This window comes from Tarenaya hassleriana, unplaced genomic scaffold (assembly GCF_000463585.1).
Source record: "Tarenaya hassleriana unplaced genomic scaffold, ASM46358v1 Cleome21, whole genome shotgun sequence".
Taxonomy (NCBI): domain Eukaryota; kingdom Viridiplantae; phylum Streptophyta; class Magnoliopsida; order Brassicales; family Cleomaceae; genus Tarenaya; species Tarenaya hassleriana.
This window is the reverse complement of record NW_010965451.1, coordinates 749,708-764,133: the sequence shown is the minus strand read 5'-3', so window position 1 is coordinate 764,133 and position 14,426 is coordinate 749,708. Positions and strand designations below refer to the sequence as shown.

The window sequence follows — 14,426 nt, the reverse complement described above, 5'->3', positions numbered from 1 at the left end:
AGGGAAAAGCCTCTTCCAAGGAAAACCGCCACGTGTCAGCATATCTCCAAACTCCGGCGCCGGAAAACCGCTGAACATTCCGGCAACTCGCCGAGATCGGCGAAGAGAGACTCGTCCTCTTCCCGCATGGGGAAAAACATCGCCACGTCAGCATTTTCCGACACCGGCATGTCCACGTTGTTCTTCTCCGTCGAACAAGAGAACATGGGGCTCTCTAGAATAGTGGACGACGTCGTTTCCATCTCACTGAACCATGCGAACTCGTCCACGCACGACGGCGTCGTTTCCATCTCCCCAAGATCCAGGAGCTCACTGTGATGACCATTCTCTGATCCGGGTCCGGTTCCGGATTCGGATTCGGGTTTAGGGTAGTGTTTATTAGGGCGGATTTTAGAAGTGGGGCAAGAGTGGTTGTGTTCAGACGTGTAAGTGACGAGGATCATGGTCGGATCGTCTCGGCTTCTCTCCACTTGTTTCTTCCCCGGACATCCCTTGGAACTACTACACCGGTAATACCCCCTGTCCGAACAAAGACAAAATCATATTGATACCGACCAATTCTTGGATGATCTTGTAGTATACACATCGAAAGAGATATAATTTATATGATATATGTATGTATGTATGTGTACCTGGGGTACGGAGAACCCTTTATGGGTTTTTGGCCGTACTTTCTCCAAGCCCATGAATCTGACGGCGGAGTTGTGTCGCCTTTTAACCTAGATCTTTCCACGTCCTTGATCGGTACGGTCACTACTCTCTTTTGCACGGATCTTTTACTGTGACAATCACGAAGACCATACACGATAATCACGATTGAATCAAACTAGAAAATGTGTCGGAAGAAAGAAACTGAACTAGATCGATCTCTTGCTTGGAAAATTCGGCTCTTTTTTGGGTCAAAGGAACAATCTTTATGGACTTTACGGTTAGAGATTTAGTTGAAAGTATGGTAGTGAAATTAAAAGGGTTTGCTGAAATCAAAGTTTTTTTTTTTTTTTTTTTGAATAAATCAAAGTTAAGGTTACGTACCTTCGTTTAGGTGAAGGAGACGAGACGACTTTCATGTCGTTAAAGTTGAAAGAAACAGGCGATTCCGGTCCGGTTTCTTGGCTGCTTTCGCTGAAGCTCGATCTCTCCATCTCCAGAACTCGTTTCATATATATATGCTCAATTATATATATCACTATTTCATCCGCAAAAAAAAAACAAGAATTAAGATATAAGATATGAAGGATCGGATAATTTGTGAATAAGTATCGTGATATCGATCGCCTTAGGAAGGTATATTTGCAGAAGAATATGTATAGAGAGAGAGAGAGAGAGAAGGTGGAGAAGAAGAGGGCTGTGCTTGAAAGGGGACGTGCAGGCATTTGTGAATTTAATTAATCTCTATCATTTTTATTTAATATTTACTAATTAATAGAAAAAAAAAGATATATAATATCTTGGGATGCTTTGTTTATATCATAACATTTCCAAGAGTGGTCCCGTAATATTTTATTTGTCAATAATCCGATCGTTACATATGATCACACCCTTTTGTTTAAATTATTATGTATATAAAAGATGGGGTTAGGTATATTATATAGAAACTTGTTTTCTTTTGGCATATTCCCCAATGTCTTAAATAATTATTATTTAAAATGATTGGAATATGATTAGGTGTGCAGAGCTGTGGTGTTGAGTCAGAAACTAGGGTTCTTTTCACGCATATTGAAGTATTTCAAATTTAAAGACGAATTAAAGAAAATTATCTAAAGTGAATTTCCTGTTCATATATCGGCCATTATATATGAAAATTTTATCACTAAACGGGATTTGATAAACCATTCATATTCATTCTTTTTGTACTTCAGTTTTTTTTAAAGATATTCACTCATCATACGTATAAATGTTTTACAATATATATATAGTTTGAGTCCAAAACTCTATGAAGGTGAATAACAATAAGAATCACTGAAAAATCTCATTTTTAATCTTTGGAAATATGGAACCATATATATATATCTCAACCAAAAAAACCATATATGTATATATATAACAACCAACTTCCGAAATGGAGTTATATATATGTATTATATGAATTTATGTGGTATTTATATATGCAGCATGTGTGCATAATCCGAAGCACCCTGATAAGTTGCACTCAAAAGTAGGAGCCAAAACGGTTTGCCAATATTATATTTTCAATCGACCTTTTCCTTTGCCAAAAGCAACGGGGCTTTATTTTGTTTTTTGATTTTTGGAAGAAAGCATAGTTATTATCATTTCGTTGATGATTATATATATATATATATACATATACATATATATATATATATGTGTGTGTGTGTGTGTGTGTTGTATATGTATAATATGTATCTGTGTGTGATCGCATGTATGGCCTGTGACACTATAACAAATTGCAAAACTTTCAAGTTTGAATTTCGATGAAATATTTTCCACTACTCTTACTGATAGGAACTTTGAATTAATTGAAGTTATACTCGATGATGAAGCAAATAAATCCCTGCTTATGCTGAAACATGTATGTTTCATTATTTAATCAATTATATAAATATCTCGTGATTACGAATTTTAAAAACGACCCGATTCCATCTACATAATTTAGTAGACAAGTAGTTATTATATAACTATCTTTCTTTTATTTTTCCAATTAATTAATATCACAAATAATAGCGACTATAAAAAATTATTTTAATACGATTACGTGTTTGACTTGGTAATTTATTGCACTTCATTGTCTCTCCATTCAATATGAAATGAAGAAACAACCCAATTGGCCAATTTGACACGTCAAGAGTTTTATAAATAGTTTTTTTGGGGTAAATTTTATAAATAGTTTAATCTGTTGATTTTTTCCATTGGACTATATCTCAAATGATGAGTGCGGCAACGGGGCTAATAAAAAAAAATAACTGAGCAGTATTTAATATATCTACGATTTGGGCCAGCTAATTATACAATATATAAAGATTAATTATTAGGACTAAATTATTATGCAATTTTGTAAATGTAAACAAAATAATATACCAATAATTATGGCCTCTCTGACTTTCTCATTTCTCAGAATGCTTAATTTATTTCATATTCTCCAATTGGAATTTAATAATTATGTGTGTTCATTTATTCGGTAACTGTATTAAAAACAATATTATCCTTTCATATATATAAAAAAAGCTTATCTTCGAAGGATTTAATTTCGATTTTTGGGACGTACCGCCGAATATGCTATATACACATGCAGTCGAATATATATATATATGCATGTGTGAATATGTAGTATGTATAACATACATTGTCTATATCATAAGACAAAAGGTAATGTATGCGTATACGTATACATACACACACTACGGAAACATCCAAACAAAAATATCTCATTATTTTTTAGAAACTGTAATTAATTGACACACACACACACATATATATATATATATATATGTATATGTATATGTATGTATAATTTGTATTTGCTTGCTCGTGTCCGCTAAGGCAAAAAGTAATGTGGAAACTTTGGTCTTTTGAAAGTTCCTTTGGTTAGTACATGTCAAATTAATGATATATATATATAGACACTTCATATTTTCTTTATATATATATATATAGGCACTTCATATTTTCTTTTTTTATATATATATATACTTAATGTCAAAAGTCCTTCTCTACGTCTGACCAGTAGATTAATGTTGATGAAATCCGCTGTTAAGGTTTCTTTTTTGGTTTAGTTCTTGAGACTACGCGTATCACAAATAATCCGTGAGTCACGTGCCCTCTCAAGCATTAATCTTTTTTTTATTATTAATTCCAAATTAGGTGATTAGAAGTCCAAGGCATATAACTATTAGGGTTTTGCTTAAAAATCAGTAAAACAATCAATTTTGTATATAATTTATTTTTCTACATTTTAAAGTTTCTTATTTTAAAATCATTATATATGTATATATATAATATTATGTTTTCTCCAAATCGTGAAATAACATTTTCTACAACGAGAGTTTAATCGTAAATATTATAAAATTTTCATCCAGTAATCTATTTGCTATAACTGACTCGAATCCGGTTACCCAATATTTTTCATTTCAAATTAAGTAACACTAATGAGAATATATTATATCTATGTGGAAAAAATGGCAAAAAAAAGAAATAAAAGAAAATCATTTTTAAATATTTATGGATATTCAATAATAAAACACATTTATTGCCTTAGAATTCAATAATATCAAACACATTTAATGTCATATAATTTAATGAAGTGTGAACGTAACATGTTATGTATGGTTCCAATGTTTTTTTTTTAATTATAATTCATAACGATCGTTGTATAATTGGACTTTTGTTTTATAAATTTGGTTCATGACTGAATCCAAGAAATTATATAATTTTTAACCAAAAAAGAAATTAAATTAAATATTTTTCTATTTGTGAAGCGTGTCGTCGTAGGAAGCCCGTACACACGGTAACTGAAATTATATAATTTACGGCGAAAAAAAAGTTATTATTACTAAACAATAAGAAGTGCACAATGAAAAACGTGCAACAAATGGAATGAGGTATGGTACGTCAAAAATAAACAAATATTTAATAACACTACGCGCGTGTGAATGAGCGTATAAATACAATCAAAGACAAGTATCCGTCTTCATCAACTCTCCAAAGATTTCTCTTCTGAGACCCGCCATTGTTATATATATATGAATGTCCAAGAAACCCTAAACCTCTTTGATTCTTGTTGGTTCGAACGGAAAATCTTCAAGAACCGATGGAATTCGTTGTCCCCATCGAATTTCACAGCAAACCCAGATGATAAAACCGAAGAAATCGTGTCAGGACCACGAGAAAATCCATCAATCGGTACACCATCGAGAAATGAGAGATCAAGAATATACGATTCTTCATCACCAGACAGAGTTCTGCTTCACGGATCCGTTTTTCCCGGGAAAGAAACAGAAGAAAACAGGAGTGCACGAAGAAGGACGAAAGGATTAAGGGGAAGAAGCGAAACGAGCAAGAGCGCGTCGGAACTAGAATCCGAAGAGCTTAAAGGGTTCATGGATTTAGGGTTTGCTTTCAAGGAGGAAAGCGTGAATTCTGAGCTGGTCGAGATTCTTCCCGGCTTGCAAGGATTTCTTGGGAGACAAGAAAAGCGGTCGGAGATTCCAAGGCCGTACGTATTTGTCAGAGTCATGGGACTGGAGAAGAAGAGAGATTGATGAATGGACGATGGTTTTGGATTTGAGAGTTGCTAAGGAATGTAGTGATATCGATATGAAGGAGAGTCTTCGACGGTGGGCTCATACCATTGCTTCTAATCTTAGATGATAATGAGATTTTGATCATTTCCATTTTATTTTTTCACACATCAAATTCCTATATGAAATTATCACATGAAAAAGATTCTACGTGGGGTATAGGATCGAAGGAGCAATCATTAAAAGGCAAAAGCATAATATATACATATATATATATATATAATAAAATGATTGGAGTTTAGAAAAAATATGGTAAGTTAGGTGAATATGAAATCTTTGTAATGATGGATGACCACTAACCTAACCAAACAGTAGGGATTGTGACTCCTCACCATATACATGACAAAATAATGTAGGGGAATATTACTCAAATAACCCACTTGGGTCGCAGCAATTTCAGTATACACCACCGAAAAAAAAAAAATTTTTGCGACCTTATTACGACTAATATATAACTAATATACAACTTATTACGACTAATAAACTACTCTTATTTTAGTTGTATATTAGTTATATATTAGTCGTAATAAGGTCGTAAATTTTTTTTTTTTTTCGGTGGTGTACCATGAAATTGCTGCGACCCAAGTGGGTTATTAGGGTTAAAACCGCATAATGTAGGGCTTGTGACCGTTTGAAACCATATGGCTTTGCTGATAAATTGAAATATTAATTAATATTCGAAACTTAATGTTCCTAACACACACACACACACATACACACATATATATATATATATATATATATATATAATGAAAAATGGGATTACCAAAAACCATGCGTAATTGCGTATACGATAGAGAGAGTAGTAGGGGTTTGGTTTTCAATCCATGGGAGGAGATTAAATGACGATGATAACCTCAACGATATATGATGAAAAATGGGCTAGAATTTTTTTAAAAAAAGGTATTTAATGAAAAACAGTAATTCCGTTGCCGGGACTTGAACCCGGGTCTCTCGGGTGAGAGCCGAGTATCCTAACCACCTAGACTACAACGGATTTGCTGATTTTGTTATCACTTATATTAGTCGAAATATAGATAATGATTTAGTTTGTGTTTTGATAGTGCAAAATAATCAAGTCACAAGTTCCGTCGGTAAATGACTTTTTTTTTGGCGGGGGGGAAGAGTTGCTTATTTTAAACTTAAGGGGTCAAATTGGAACGATAAAATAATGAGGGGAGTGATTCTTAAGTTCCCGACGATACGGCAAAGAACGAGAGGGGAGTCAGGGGACGAAGACGAACCCATCTTCACCAAGGTTTTTTTTTTTCTGGGCAATCGGTTATTATGTGCCGAAGTCCATACTGATTTCGGGATTGAGGGCAAGCAATATGATTAAAATTACACTTCTTTCCCAAATTTTGATCGAATTCAGGACGGGAGAGGGAGATAGGCTTTGCGTCCCCATTTCAGCGGTTGAGGTTGGGTAAACTTCACCAAGGGTAGTGTTATCGTCGTTCTAATTCCGAATTTCCATGCCTTTCGCCTTGCGTTTTACTCCTCCGATTACACTATCTCACAAGAAATTATGCCATTCCCACCAAGTTTTTGCTAGCGTCACTGGAACTCGATTGAAATCTCCTTGGGATGCAAAAGCTAAGATCTTTCACATATTTAGCCTACCCAGTCAAAATTTTAGCCGATTCCTTATCCTCTATGATACAAAGGTCGAATCTTTTCTGACGAATTTCGGTGTATCGAGTGTGATACGTTATGGGGAAACAAGGGATAGTCATTTGGGGATGATAAATTTTGATGGTGGCCCGGGTAATGATCCTATGGAAATGATAGTGAATGGAGTTCCACGATCTCGTCTAGTCGTCTGTGGAAGGATTGAACCATGATTTCTCCAAAAGGGGTTTGTTATAATTTCTTCCTTGATCCTCTAATGGTTTCAGGGTTTCACCTCAGACAGCATCTGCGACATAACACCACTTGGGAAGAGGTTTGAATTGGATCTTCTGTTTTCTGTTTGTGATTTTATCTTGTTGTTGTTGTTGTCATTAGAAGATTGAGTTTTTGAAGTGGAGAAAAACCAATCTGTTCCTTTGGACAGTGGTTTCTAAAGATTACTCATAAATAGAACAGAAAGAGCTTCAAGCTTATACCGGACCGACAAGACCATGTTCCTTTTCAACTCTGGTTCTTTCCGGACTTGGCTTCAAGAACGGAAACTTACAATATATATATGGCGAGCTCTGAAATTTAGGGAGGGAGGCCCCCCTTATGCTTTCCCCAAGGAACTGATCCGATGAGCTTGCACCTTTCAAGAACTTCTCTTCTCAGGTAAACTACCCATGAAACTAACTCATTACTTGTAACCAAACTGTGTCAGAAACTTGCAACCTGAAACGCTGTTTGGCATCTGAGATTTTCTCCAAAGCTGGAGTTATCCAGCTTCAGTTTGATTTTGATTTGAAGAACTTCACAGCTATAGAGATTGCTGCTACATGCATGTGTGTGTATATGTATACTCATACCATGCGTGTTTTCATCTGCTTCTGTAGCCTACAATGTTCAAAATCATAGACGAGAGAACATCTTCTGTTCGTCAGCCGAGATGTCCCGAATGCATGTGTAAATCCGGTAAGAACACACCCTCAACTCACTCTGTGAATCTCACCAGATGTACATATATGTTCTCTTTGTTCATCTAATCGGGATTCTATTAGATAAAAAATAATGAACACAGGCAAAAAAAAAAGAACTGATAAATCTCCATTCAGTCAAGTACAAAGATGACTGAACTACGAAGATTTAGTAATAAGTTCACGAAGGAGGGAAAAATCTGTTGAGGTTGAAAGGGAGAGTGTAGAATTCTTCATTTCGGCTATCTCCTTTGAAGGTACGGAACTTCGCCCACCATGGCAACCCTCTGTCTCTGGCACTGTGTTTGTATTCCAATGTGTTGTCCAAAAACACAGCCGTGATTAGCGCCACTGTAGGCGACGAGAAGAAGATTGTATTCAAGAAATCATTGAACTGCCACCAAAAAAGAAGCAAGCGGTTCTGAAGTTATATTTGTGTTCATCAGAGGAAGAGGAAATGAAAAAAGGTTTCGGGTTAGAATCCGAGCATTTACCCAACCGGCATTGGTATGAGCAGGACCATGGAAGGATTTTGCAGTGAATTCCCGGAAGTAGTCGGGAATCGACAGTCCTAAGAAGAGGGAGACACCGACGATGAAGAGGTTTCTCATGGAGTTCATGTTTGTGAACTGTAGAAAGGACAGACCGACAGAACCTGAGAAGAATAAACAGAACAGAAAAAGCAACAAGCTTTAGTTCAAAACACTGCAATCTCTGTCTTGTAAGAAGGAACAATGGAGAAAGGAGTTGCTGAAATGATGTACTGACCGACAAGACCAAACATGACACAATGAACAGCTGCGAAGATCGTGAAAGGTATCGAAGCAAACAATGCCCCGAATTTGCCAAGGATCGAGAAGAATATCATGAAACCAGCCGAGATTTGAATAACTCTTCTGCTTCCAACTCGGGTGCTTCCCAGCAGGCCAATGTTCTCTCTGTTGAGTGGTAAAAACCCATGAAAAAGTGGTTCATATGCAGAGAAAATGCTCGGAAAAAGCAAAGGGTAATGCTCGGATTTCTTACACAGAGATTCCTGAACCGGTTAACGTTCCAAATAACCCGTTCAAGAGTATACCGATGCCTTGCCATCCGATTCCACGGCTAAGGACATGAGGTGGAGGAGGAGTGGCACTCGCCAGCCGGGATGCAGCCTTGAAAGCTCCAGTTGACTGTCACAAACGGAAAATGGAATGAAAGTTAACATTTTTCATCAGAATCTTTCAGCCATAAGGAAGATTGGAGGAAGATATTATTATACCTCGATGAGCGAAACAAGAACTGCAGCCATCATTCCGAAAGCATGGCCAGCATCGAAGGTTGGTGCTCCCCATTGAAGTGGGTATGGAATCTTTATCCTAATATAATCCAAGAGACATCGAAAGTTTTCGATCAATTGTAACGTTTCAATGAGGATAGAAGCAAAATCAAAATTCAGGGTACTGACCAAGGAGCAGAGGAAATCAGGTTGGACTTATCAGTTCGGCAGTTTTCTTGGGTCAGTACTGGTCGGTGTTTGTAAGCCCCAGAGGCTGTCAATAGGTGTGCGTAAGCCCAGACGATGGATATCGATATAAGAAGGGCAAATCTCTCCAGTATCGGCAGCTGTCTGAACTGAAAGTTCTTCAGATACTGCACAAGAACAAGACGCATTTGGTTAGAAAGCATTGTTTGAATGTTTGATACTGGATAATGATGAGAAAGAGAATTGGCTACAAGATTCACCTGTGAGAAGGCGATGAAGAGGATAAACATGGGAATTCCGATTTCAACACAGTGTCCAACCTGACAAAAACAAAATCCGAAACAATATGCTGTTAAAGAACGGAACCATGGTTTCGGATCTTTCAAGAATGTAAGAAACTGAAATGTAATAGAATATTGAGCTTGTACCCATGGGAATCCTCTGTCAAAGAGGCCGAAACCCGTTAATGCAATAACTGGAACCATTCCAAGCGGACTAAAGAACCTGAGACACAGAGAGAGAGAGAAGTCAGAAGCTTTGATCCCTGTAATGTGAAGAATCCGATATTGAACACAAGAAAACACATGCATATATATATATATATATATGTGTGTATATATACCTAGAACAAATTGCCCACATCTGGCTAAAACCAAGAATGATTTGAACACTGGAGGCAACAATGACGGCGCCTTGTACCGCCCTCATCGTACTGAGAAATCTCTGTATATGGTTGTTCAAAACGAAATCCAGCCATGAAGAAACATGATGAACTAAACGAAGGGATTCAAGAAACGAACTCCAGAAATCTGCCACTAACCAAGTGTGGATCCTCGATACGGGTGAATCTAGAATCATGGATTATCGAAACGATCGGAACCATGAACGCGAAAGAACCTCCAATGATGGTTGGAAGACGGGTTCCGAATAAGGTCTGGAGAAGGGTATTAACACCTTGGAGGAACAACAATGTCTGAACCACTCTCACTTTATCACCCTAATCATTCGAAAGCATCTATCTTTATCAATACCCATTACAGATTCTTGAACATAATAGATAGAAACTTGGGGAATTGAAGAAAAGGAAAAGAAAATTTCCTCACATAGTCACCGCCCATCAGAGGAACAAGAAACGATGGGATCATCACTGCAGTTCCGAGGGAAAGAATGTAATGCTGAAATCCTAAAGCTATAGCTTCCCCTGCATCAAGAACACGCAGAGAAGAGCTAATCAACAAGAAATCATTATAACATCGGCATCAATGGAACAAGTTCCATCTGTTTCCTTCCACCTCAGGGCAGGAGATAATCAAAAGGAAGAGTAGCAAGATTGGTAATGAGAGAGAAGGGCATACCCCATGAAGGGTTTGAGTCAATACAATACTCTAAACCCTGAAGTTGATCCATTGGAGGATGAGACATCTCCTCCGGCTTCACTGGTTCCATGATTCAGAACACAAATCTTCTTCTTTCTCTGCTTCTTACAACAAAAAATCTGTACTTTGGAGTTTTCCGATTAATCAAAGAGAAGGGTCACTGGAGAATCGTCTGAGAATCAGAAAATTTTCACGAAAGCGGGATCTGATGAATCTGAAGGAATGAATGAGAAGGAGAAAAAAGCGTGATTCAACCAAAAAAGCGAGAAGGAGAAAAGGCGTGAGACAGAGAAAAAGATGGTTTCGGAGTTACCGCCCAGGCAGAGAGACCTTTAGATAGTGGAGTGATGATGTGTGTGCGTGTGTATGTATATATGTATATATACAAAAGGAGGGTTTGAAAAAAGGGCCGTTGTATTTTTGTGAGTTGACGAAAACACCCCTTAAGGAACTGCCAAACTGAATATTACCGTTGCTGCTCTGTTCTTTTTTTTGGTTTGGTGTTAATAATATTTAATAATTTACGTCATTAATAAGTTTTTACTTTACAGCTCAGGATCTTTAATGCGTATCTTGGTTCATGCTAATCAATTTAATTTTAAATTGAGATTGTGTTAAATTAGTGATGTAGTTTATTCTTTTTGTTATATATATATATATATATATATACGAGTTTAATTGTTGAAAAGAAAAACGACATATGACAAAAAAAGGTTAAACGCCAACCTACATGTTATCCAAATGGCACAATATTTTCAGAGCTGCCGTTTGAAAAATATAGAAATTTATAATAATACTAACGTTCATAAAATCTATAGTTAGATTATATCTTAAATTATGGAGCTCCTTGTAAATATAACAGCAATTTTAACTGTTATAAGTATATAATTACATTTTTTAGATATTTTAATCCTACCTATTTTAAGTATTTAATGCGAACTACTTTTTTCAAACAAACCCTGGTTAATTGCTTTTTGACCGTTTTGATTAAAGACTAGTAATCATAAATGATAGATTCTTATGTAAAAAAAATTGTACGTTTGGATTGTAATTAGAATTAAATACTTAAATAGAGATACTTATTTAGGATGATTATCACAAGACAAGGGCAAATACTTTGAACTGGTCCCTCCTTCTTGTCCGCATTTTGTCTTTTAATTTTTTCCTTTTTTTTTTTTGCTTTGACCTTGGTTATGATTACAGGATTTTGCTTATATGACATGACTAAGATATGACCATGAAAGCTAAAAAGAAAAAAAGAAAAGAATAAATACAAGTAATTACACAAACAATCGTGACATGGCTTTGTAGTAGGCTTTATTTTATATGTTTCCAATTTGATGTGTTGCATGTGGAGTGTGGACCGACGCATATGATATGAGAGTCATATAAGCTAGACTTTTAGGCCCATTCACAGGTCCATCATTTTCAATATTCATCTAAAAATGAATTTGGTTTACTGTTTTAAGTTTCTCCAATTGTAGCTCAATTTGACCCATTTGTTATTAAAATAGATTTAAATAAGCACAATCCATTGGGTGGATATTTAAAGTGATAGTTATATATTAGGTTTTTAGATTTTGAAAGAAAAATAAAAAACTGTATCTATTCCATCTTTATATTTTATATTGGATTCAACTCGGTTTGAATTTGATTTCGTTTTGTTTTTATTAAGACTATTTATTTTTTTAATAAAAACTTTGTTTTATTTTGATTTTTTTGTTATTTAAATATTTAATTTAGATTAGTTGCGCAATCTTTTATTTTGAATTTAGAAAGAATTTAACAGTTAATATTTGATTTGTTTTTAAATTATAAAGTGAATCCAACTGTCCGTCCTTATTTTCATATCACTCAAATTTCAAGAACCAAGGAGCTCTGTAACCAAGAACCAAGAACCAAAAATCCAATTGTAATTACAAATGCATATACATTTTCTTTGGGATAATTACATAATCATCATCACTTGGTATCTCTTAAACTACAACTTGGATTCCACATGCAAACAACAAGCATAACATGATGCATTCTTCTTAGGGAGAGCAAGAGAACGCAAATGCAATGATAGAGCGTGTAAAAACAATATAATCTGCTCCTATGATCCTTACACAAAAAAAAAGTTCGCAGGTACAAAAATTACCATCCAGTATATGTAGCTCTGTTCTTGAGCTTCTAAACCCGAGCTTGATGTCAAAATCTGTAACTTGAAAACCGAAAATCATGAAAAGGGTCATTGCAAAAATCTCTTTTTTTGTGTTTTCAAGCAGTGGATGATGAATTGGATAACAAGAAACTATATATATCTATATGTATCATATATATATATATATAGTTTTCTGAACAGTAGAAGATCTAATTAACTCTTCTCAACAGCAAATTCCTTCAAGATTTCAGCGACACTAACAATAGCTAAACCGATCTATGGGATGAATACACACACCAAATGTATCAAGACATGGGAAAGAATCACATATCCGCACGTAGAAAACGATACAAAAAAAAACACTGAAACAGTGAAATGTTATAATTAATATTTTCATAAGTCGAAAGCCCTTCAAGCACTAATATCAAGATAAATCTCTCCGAGCCACCTAAATCAACCTACAAAATGGTTTTATCACGCTCTTACATAATAAGGACAGAGGAACAATAGATCGACCCACGTGACAAAATCAAAACTTTTACGACAGATTTAGTCCAAAATGGACGTAGCAGGTTGTTACCTTAGCGAGATGGACGTAGAAGAGCAATGGCTTCTTGGTGTTTGAAACCTGAATCCGATTCTTCTTCTGGGTATCACCGGCCAAGTTCATGTTGTCCACCAAAACTCGAGAACCCTAACCCTAATTTTTTTTTTATCCTTTGAATTAACTAGGCATCGAAGTTTCGGGCCGAAGATATGTCGGGCCGTCAGTCTGATAAAACAATCCACACCTTTGGATCTACCTAATTCGATCTCAACCATTGATGTATAATATACCGTTTTGTGTTTCCATATGAAATGTTTTTTTTTCCTCTCTCCACGGCTCTGTTTTTGTTTTAAATTCAACTTATAATAACTGGGTCGGATTCTATTCTTCGTGTCGAATTACGTAATTCTGCATTCGTAATCCAGATATATCAATCGCTCTCTCATTTGGATATATAGATTAATGATTTGTGTCTGTTTGTAATACCATCCTCAGTTGAGACTGTTTGTGTCTGAAAAACCAGAACAGATCATGCACTCTTGAGATGGAGTTACGTAGAACAGTTTGATGGTAATTATCCGGTTATCTGGTCCAAACCGGACCGGATATATGGACTTAACCGAACTAAACCGGTTTGCTAATCATTTCACTCTCCGAATGAGGCATAACGAAAGAGACTGTCGGATTTCTAAGCCCTCGAAAACACAGTTCACAATCTCTATATGATTTTCTCATCCACCAATAACAATAATAATAATAAATGGGATTGTTTGAATAGTGATGATGAGATGATGAGTGTTAGGGCAAAATGGTACTTTAACTGCTTGTAAAGTACACAGTGTTGTCACGTAGCCTCACAGTGTCGGAGAAATCAAAGGTTCAAAAGATAACTCCAATGTCGATGTCTTCTTCAGTAATTTATGATTTTGATGTTTTTTTTTTCTTCTCGCCTAATTAAATTCTTCGTGCACGTGCCTGCACACATCTGTGGGCCATACTCATATCTTTGGTATTTAACATGAGAGATCTGCATTCTTTATGTGTGTTTTTTT

The 14,426-nt window shown here is 35.7% G+C and overlaps 3 protein-coding genes, 2 long non-coding RNA genes and 1 other non-coding gene across 8 annotated transcripts; 2 read left to right on the top strand and 4 right to left on the bottom strand.

Annotated features, from left to right (window-relative positions):
* Positions 1-6: 6 nt before the first annotated feature.
* Positions 7-1,347, bottom strand: LOC104814262 (probable WRKY transcription factor 65). The gene is made up of 3 exons (XM_010542221.2): positions 1,033-1,347; positions 633-779; positions 7-519 (listed from the first exon to the last, which is right to left on the bottom strand). Exons 1-3 carry the CDS (start codon positions 1,158-1,160, stop codon positions 36-38), a joined length of 759 nt encoding a protein of 252 aa, XP_010540523.1. The 5' UTR covers positions 1,161-1,347; the 3' UTR covers positions 7-35.
* A 3,350-nt stretch (positions 1,348-4,697) lies between these two features.
* On the top strand, positions 4,698-5,216 carry LOC104814689. The gene has a single exon (XM_010542863.1). It carries the CDS (start codon positions 4,698-4,700, stop codon positions 5,214-5,216), a length of 519 nt encoding a protein of 172 aa, XP_010541165.1.
* A 963-nt stretch (positions 5,217-6,179) lies between these two features.
* On the bottom strand, positions 6,180-6,252 carry TRNAE-CUC. The gene has a single exon. It is a non-coding gene; the product is annotated as a tRNA-Glu (tRNA).
* A 189-nt stretch (positions 6,253-6,441) lies between these two features.
* Positions 6,442-7,842, top strand: LOC104814260. Of its 2 annotated transcripts, XR_771881.1 has the most exons (3): positions 6,442-6,513; positions 6,631-7,541; positions 7,763-7,842. It is a non-coding gene; the product is annotated as an uncharacterized LOC104814260 (long non-coding RNA). The 2 variants fall into 2 exon arrangements; XR_771880.2 differs by having other exon boundaries at positions 6,458-7,541.
* LOC104814261 (nucleobase-ascorbate transporter 2) lies at positions 7,834-11,047 on the bottom strand. Of its 2 annotated transcripts, XM_010542220.2 has the most exons (12): positions 10,664-11,045; positions 10,412-10,509; positions 10,129-10,305; positions 9,931-10,031; positions 9,737-9,812; positions 9,569-9,628; positions 9,291-9,475; positions 9,105-9,201; positions 8,870-9,015; positions 8,612-8,781; positions 8,338-8,498; positions 7,834-8,237 (listed from the first exon to the last, which is right to left on the bottom strand). In XM_010542220.2, the coding sequence occupies exons 1-12, from the start codon at positions 10,752-10,754 to the stop codon at positions 8,025-8,027; spliced, it is 1,575 nt and encodes a 524-aa protein (XP_010540522.1). In that variant the 5' UTR covers positions 10,755-11,045; the 3' UTR covers positions 7,834-8,024. The 2 variants fall into 2 exon arrangements, with proteins under 2 accessions (XP_010540522.1, XP_010540521.1); XM_010542219.2 differs by having other exon boundaries at positions 9,291-9,628; positions 10,664-11,047.
* Positions 11,048-12,580: 1,533 nt separating this feature from the next.
* LOC104814259 lies at positions 12,581-13,679 on the bottom strand. The gene is made up of 2 exons (XR_771879.2): positions 13,408-13,679; positions 12,581-12,881 (listed from the first exon to the last, which is right to left on the bottom strand). It is a non-coding gene; the product is annotated as an uncharacterized LOC104814259 (long non-coding RNA).
* Between the last annotated feature and the right edge of the window lie 747 nt (positions 13,680-14,426).

Bases quoted from the DNA above. Each gene is read 5' to 3' on its own strand.
- LOC104814262 (XM_010542221.2), bottom strand. From the start codon at position 1,160: ATGAAACGAGTTCTGGAGATGGAGAGATCGAGCTTCAGCGAAAGCAGC. The intron at 780-1,032 runs GTACGTAACCTT...TGATTGTCACAG, and splicing joins TCTCCTTCACCTAAACGAAG to TAAAAGATCCGTGCAAAAGA. The intron at 520-632 runs GTACACATACAT...TTGTTCGGACAG, and splicing joins AAGGGTTCTCCGTACCCCAG to GGGGTATTACCGGTGTAGTA.
- LOC104814689 (XM_010542863.1), top strand. From the start codon at position 4,698: ATGAATGTCCAAGAAACCCTAAACCTCTTTGATTCTTGTTGGTTCGAA.
- LOC104814261 (XM_010542219.2), bottom strand. From the start codon at position 10,754: ATGGAACCAGTGAAGCCGGAGGAGATGTCTCATCCTCCAATGGATCAA. The intron at 9,629-9,736 runs GTACAAGCTCAA...TGTTTTTGTCAG, and splicing joins TTGACAGAGGATTCCCATGG to GTTGGACACTGTGTTGAAAT. The intron at 8,782-8,869 runs GTAAGAAATCCG...ACCACTCAACAG, and splicing joins ACCGGTTCAGGAATCTCTGT to AGAGAACATTGGCCTGCTGG.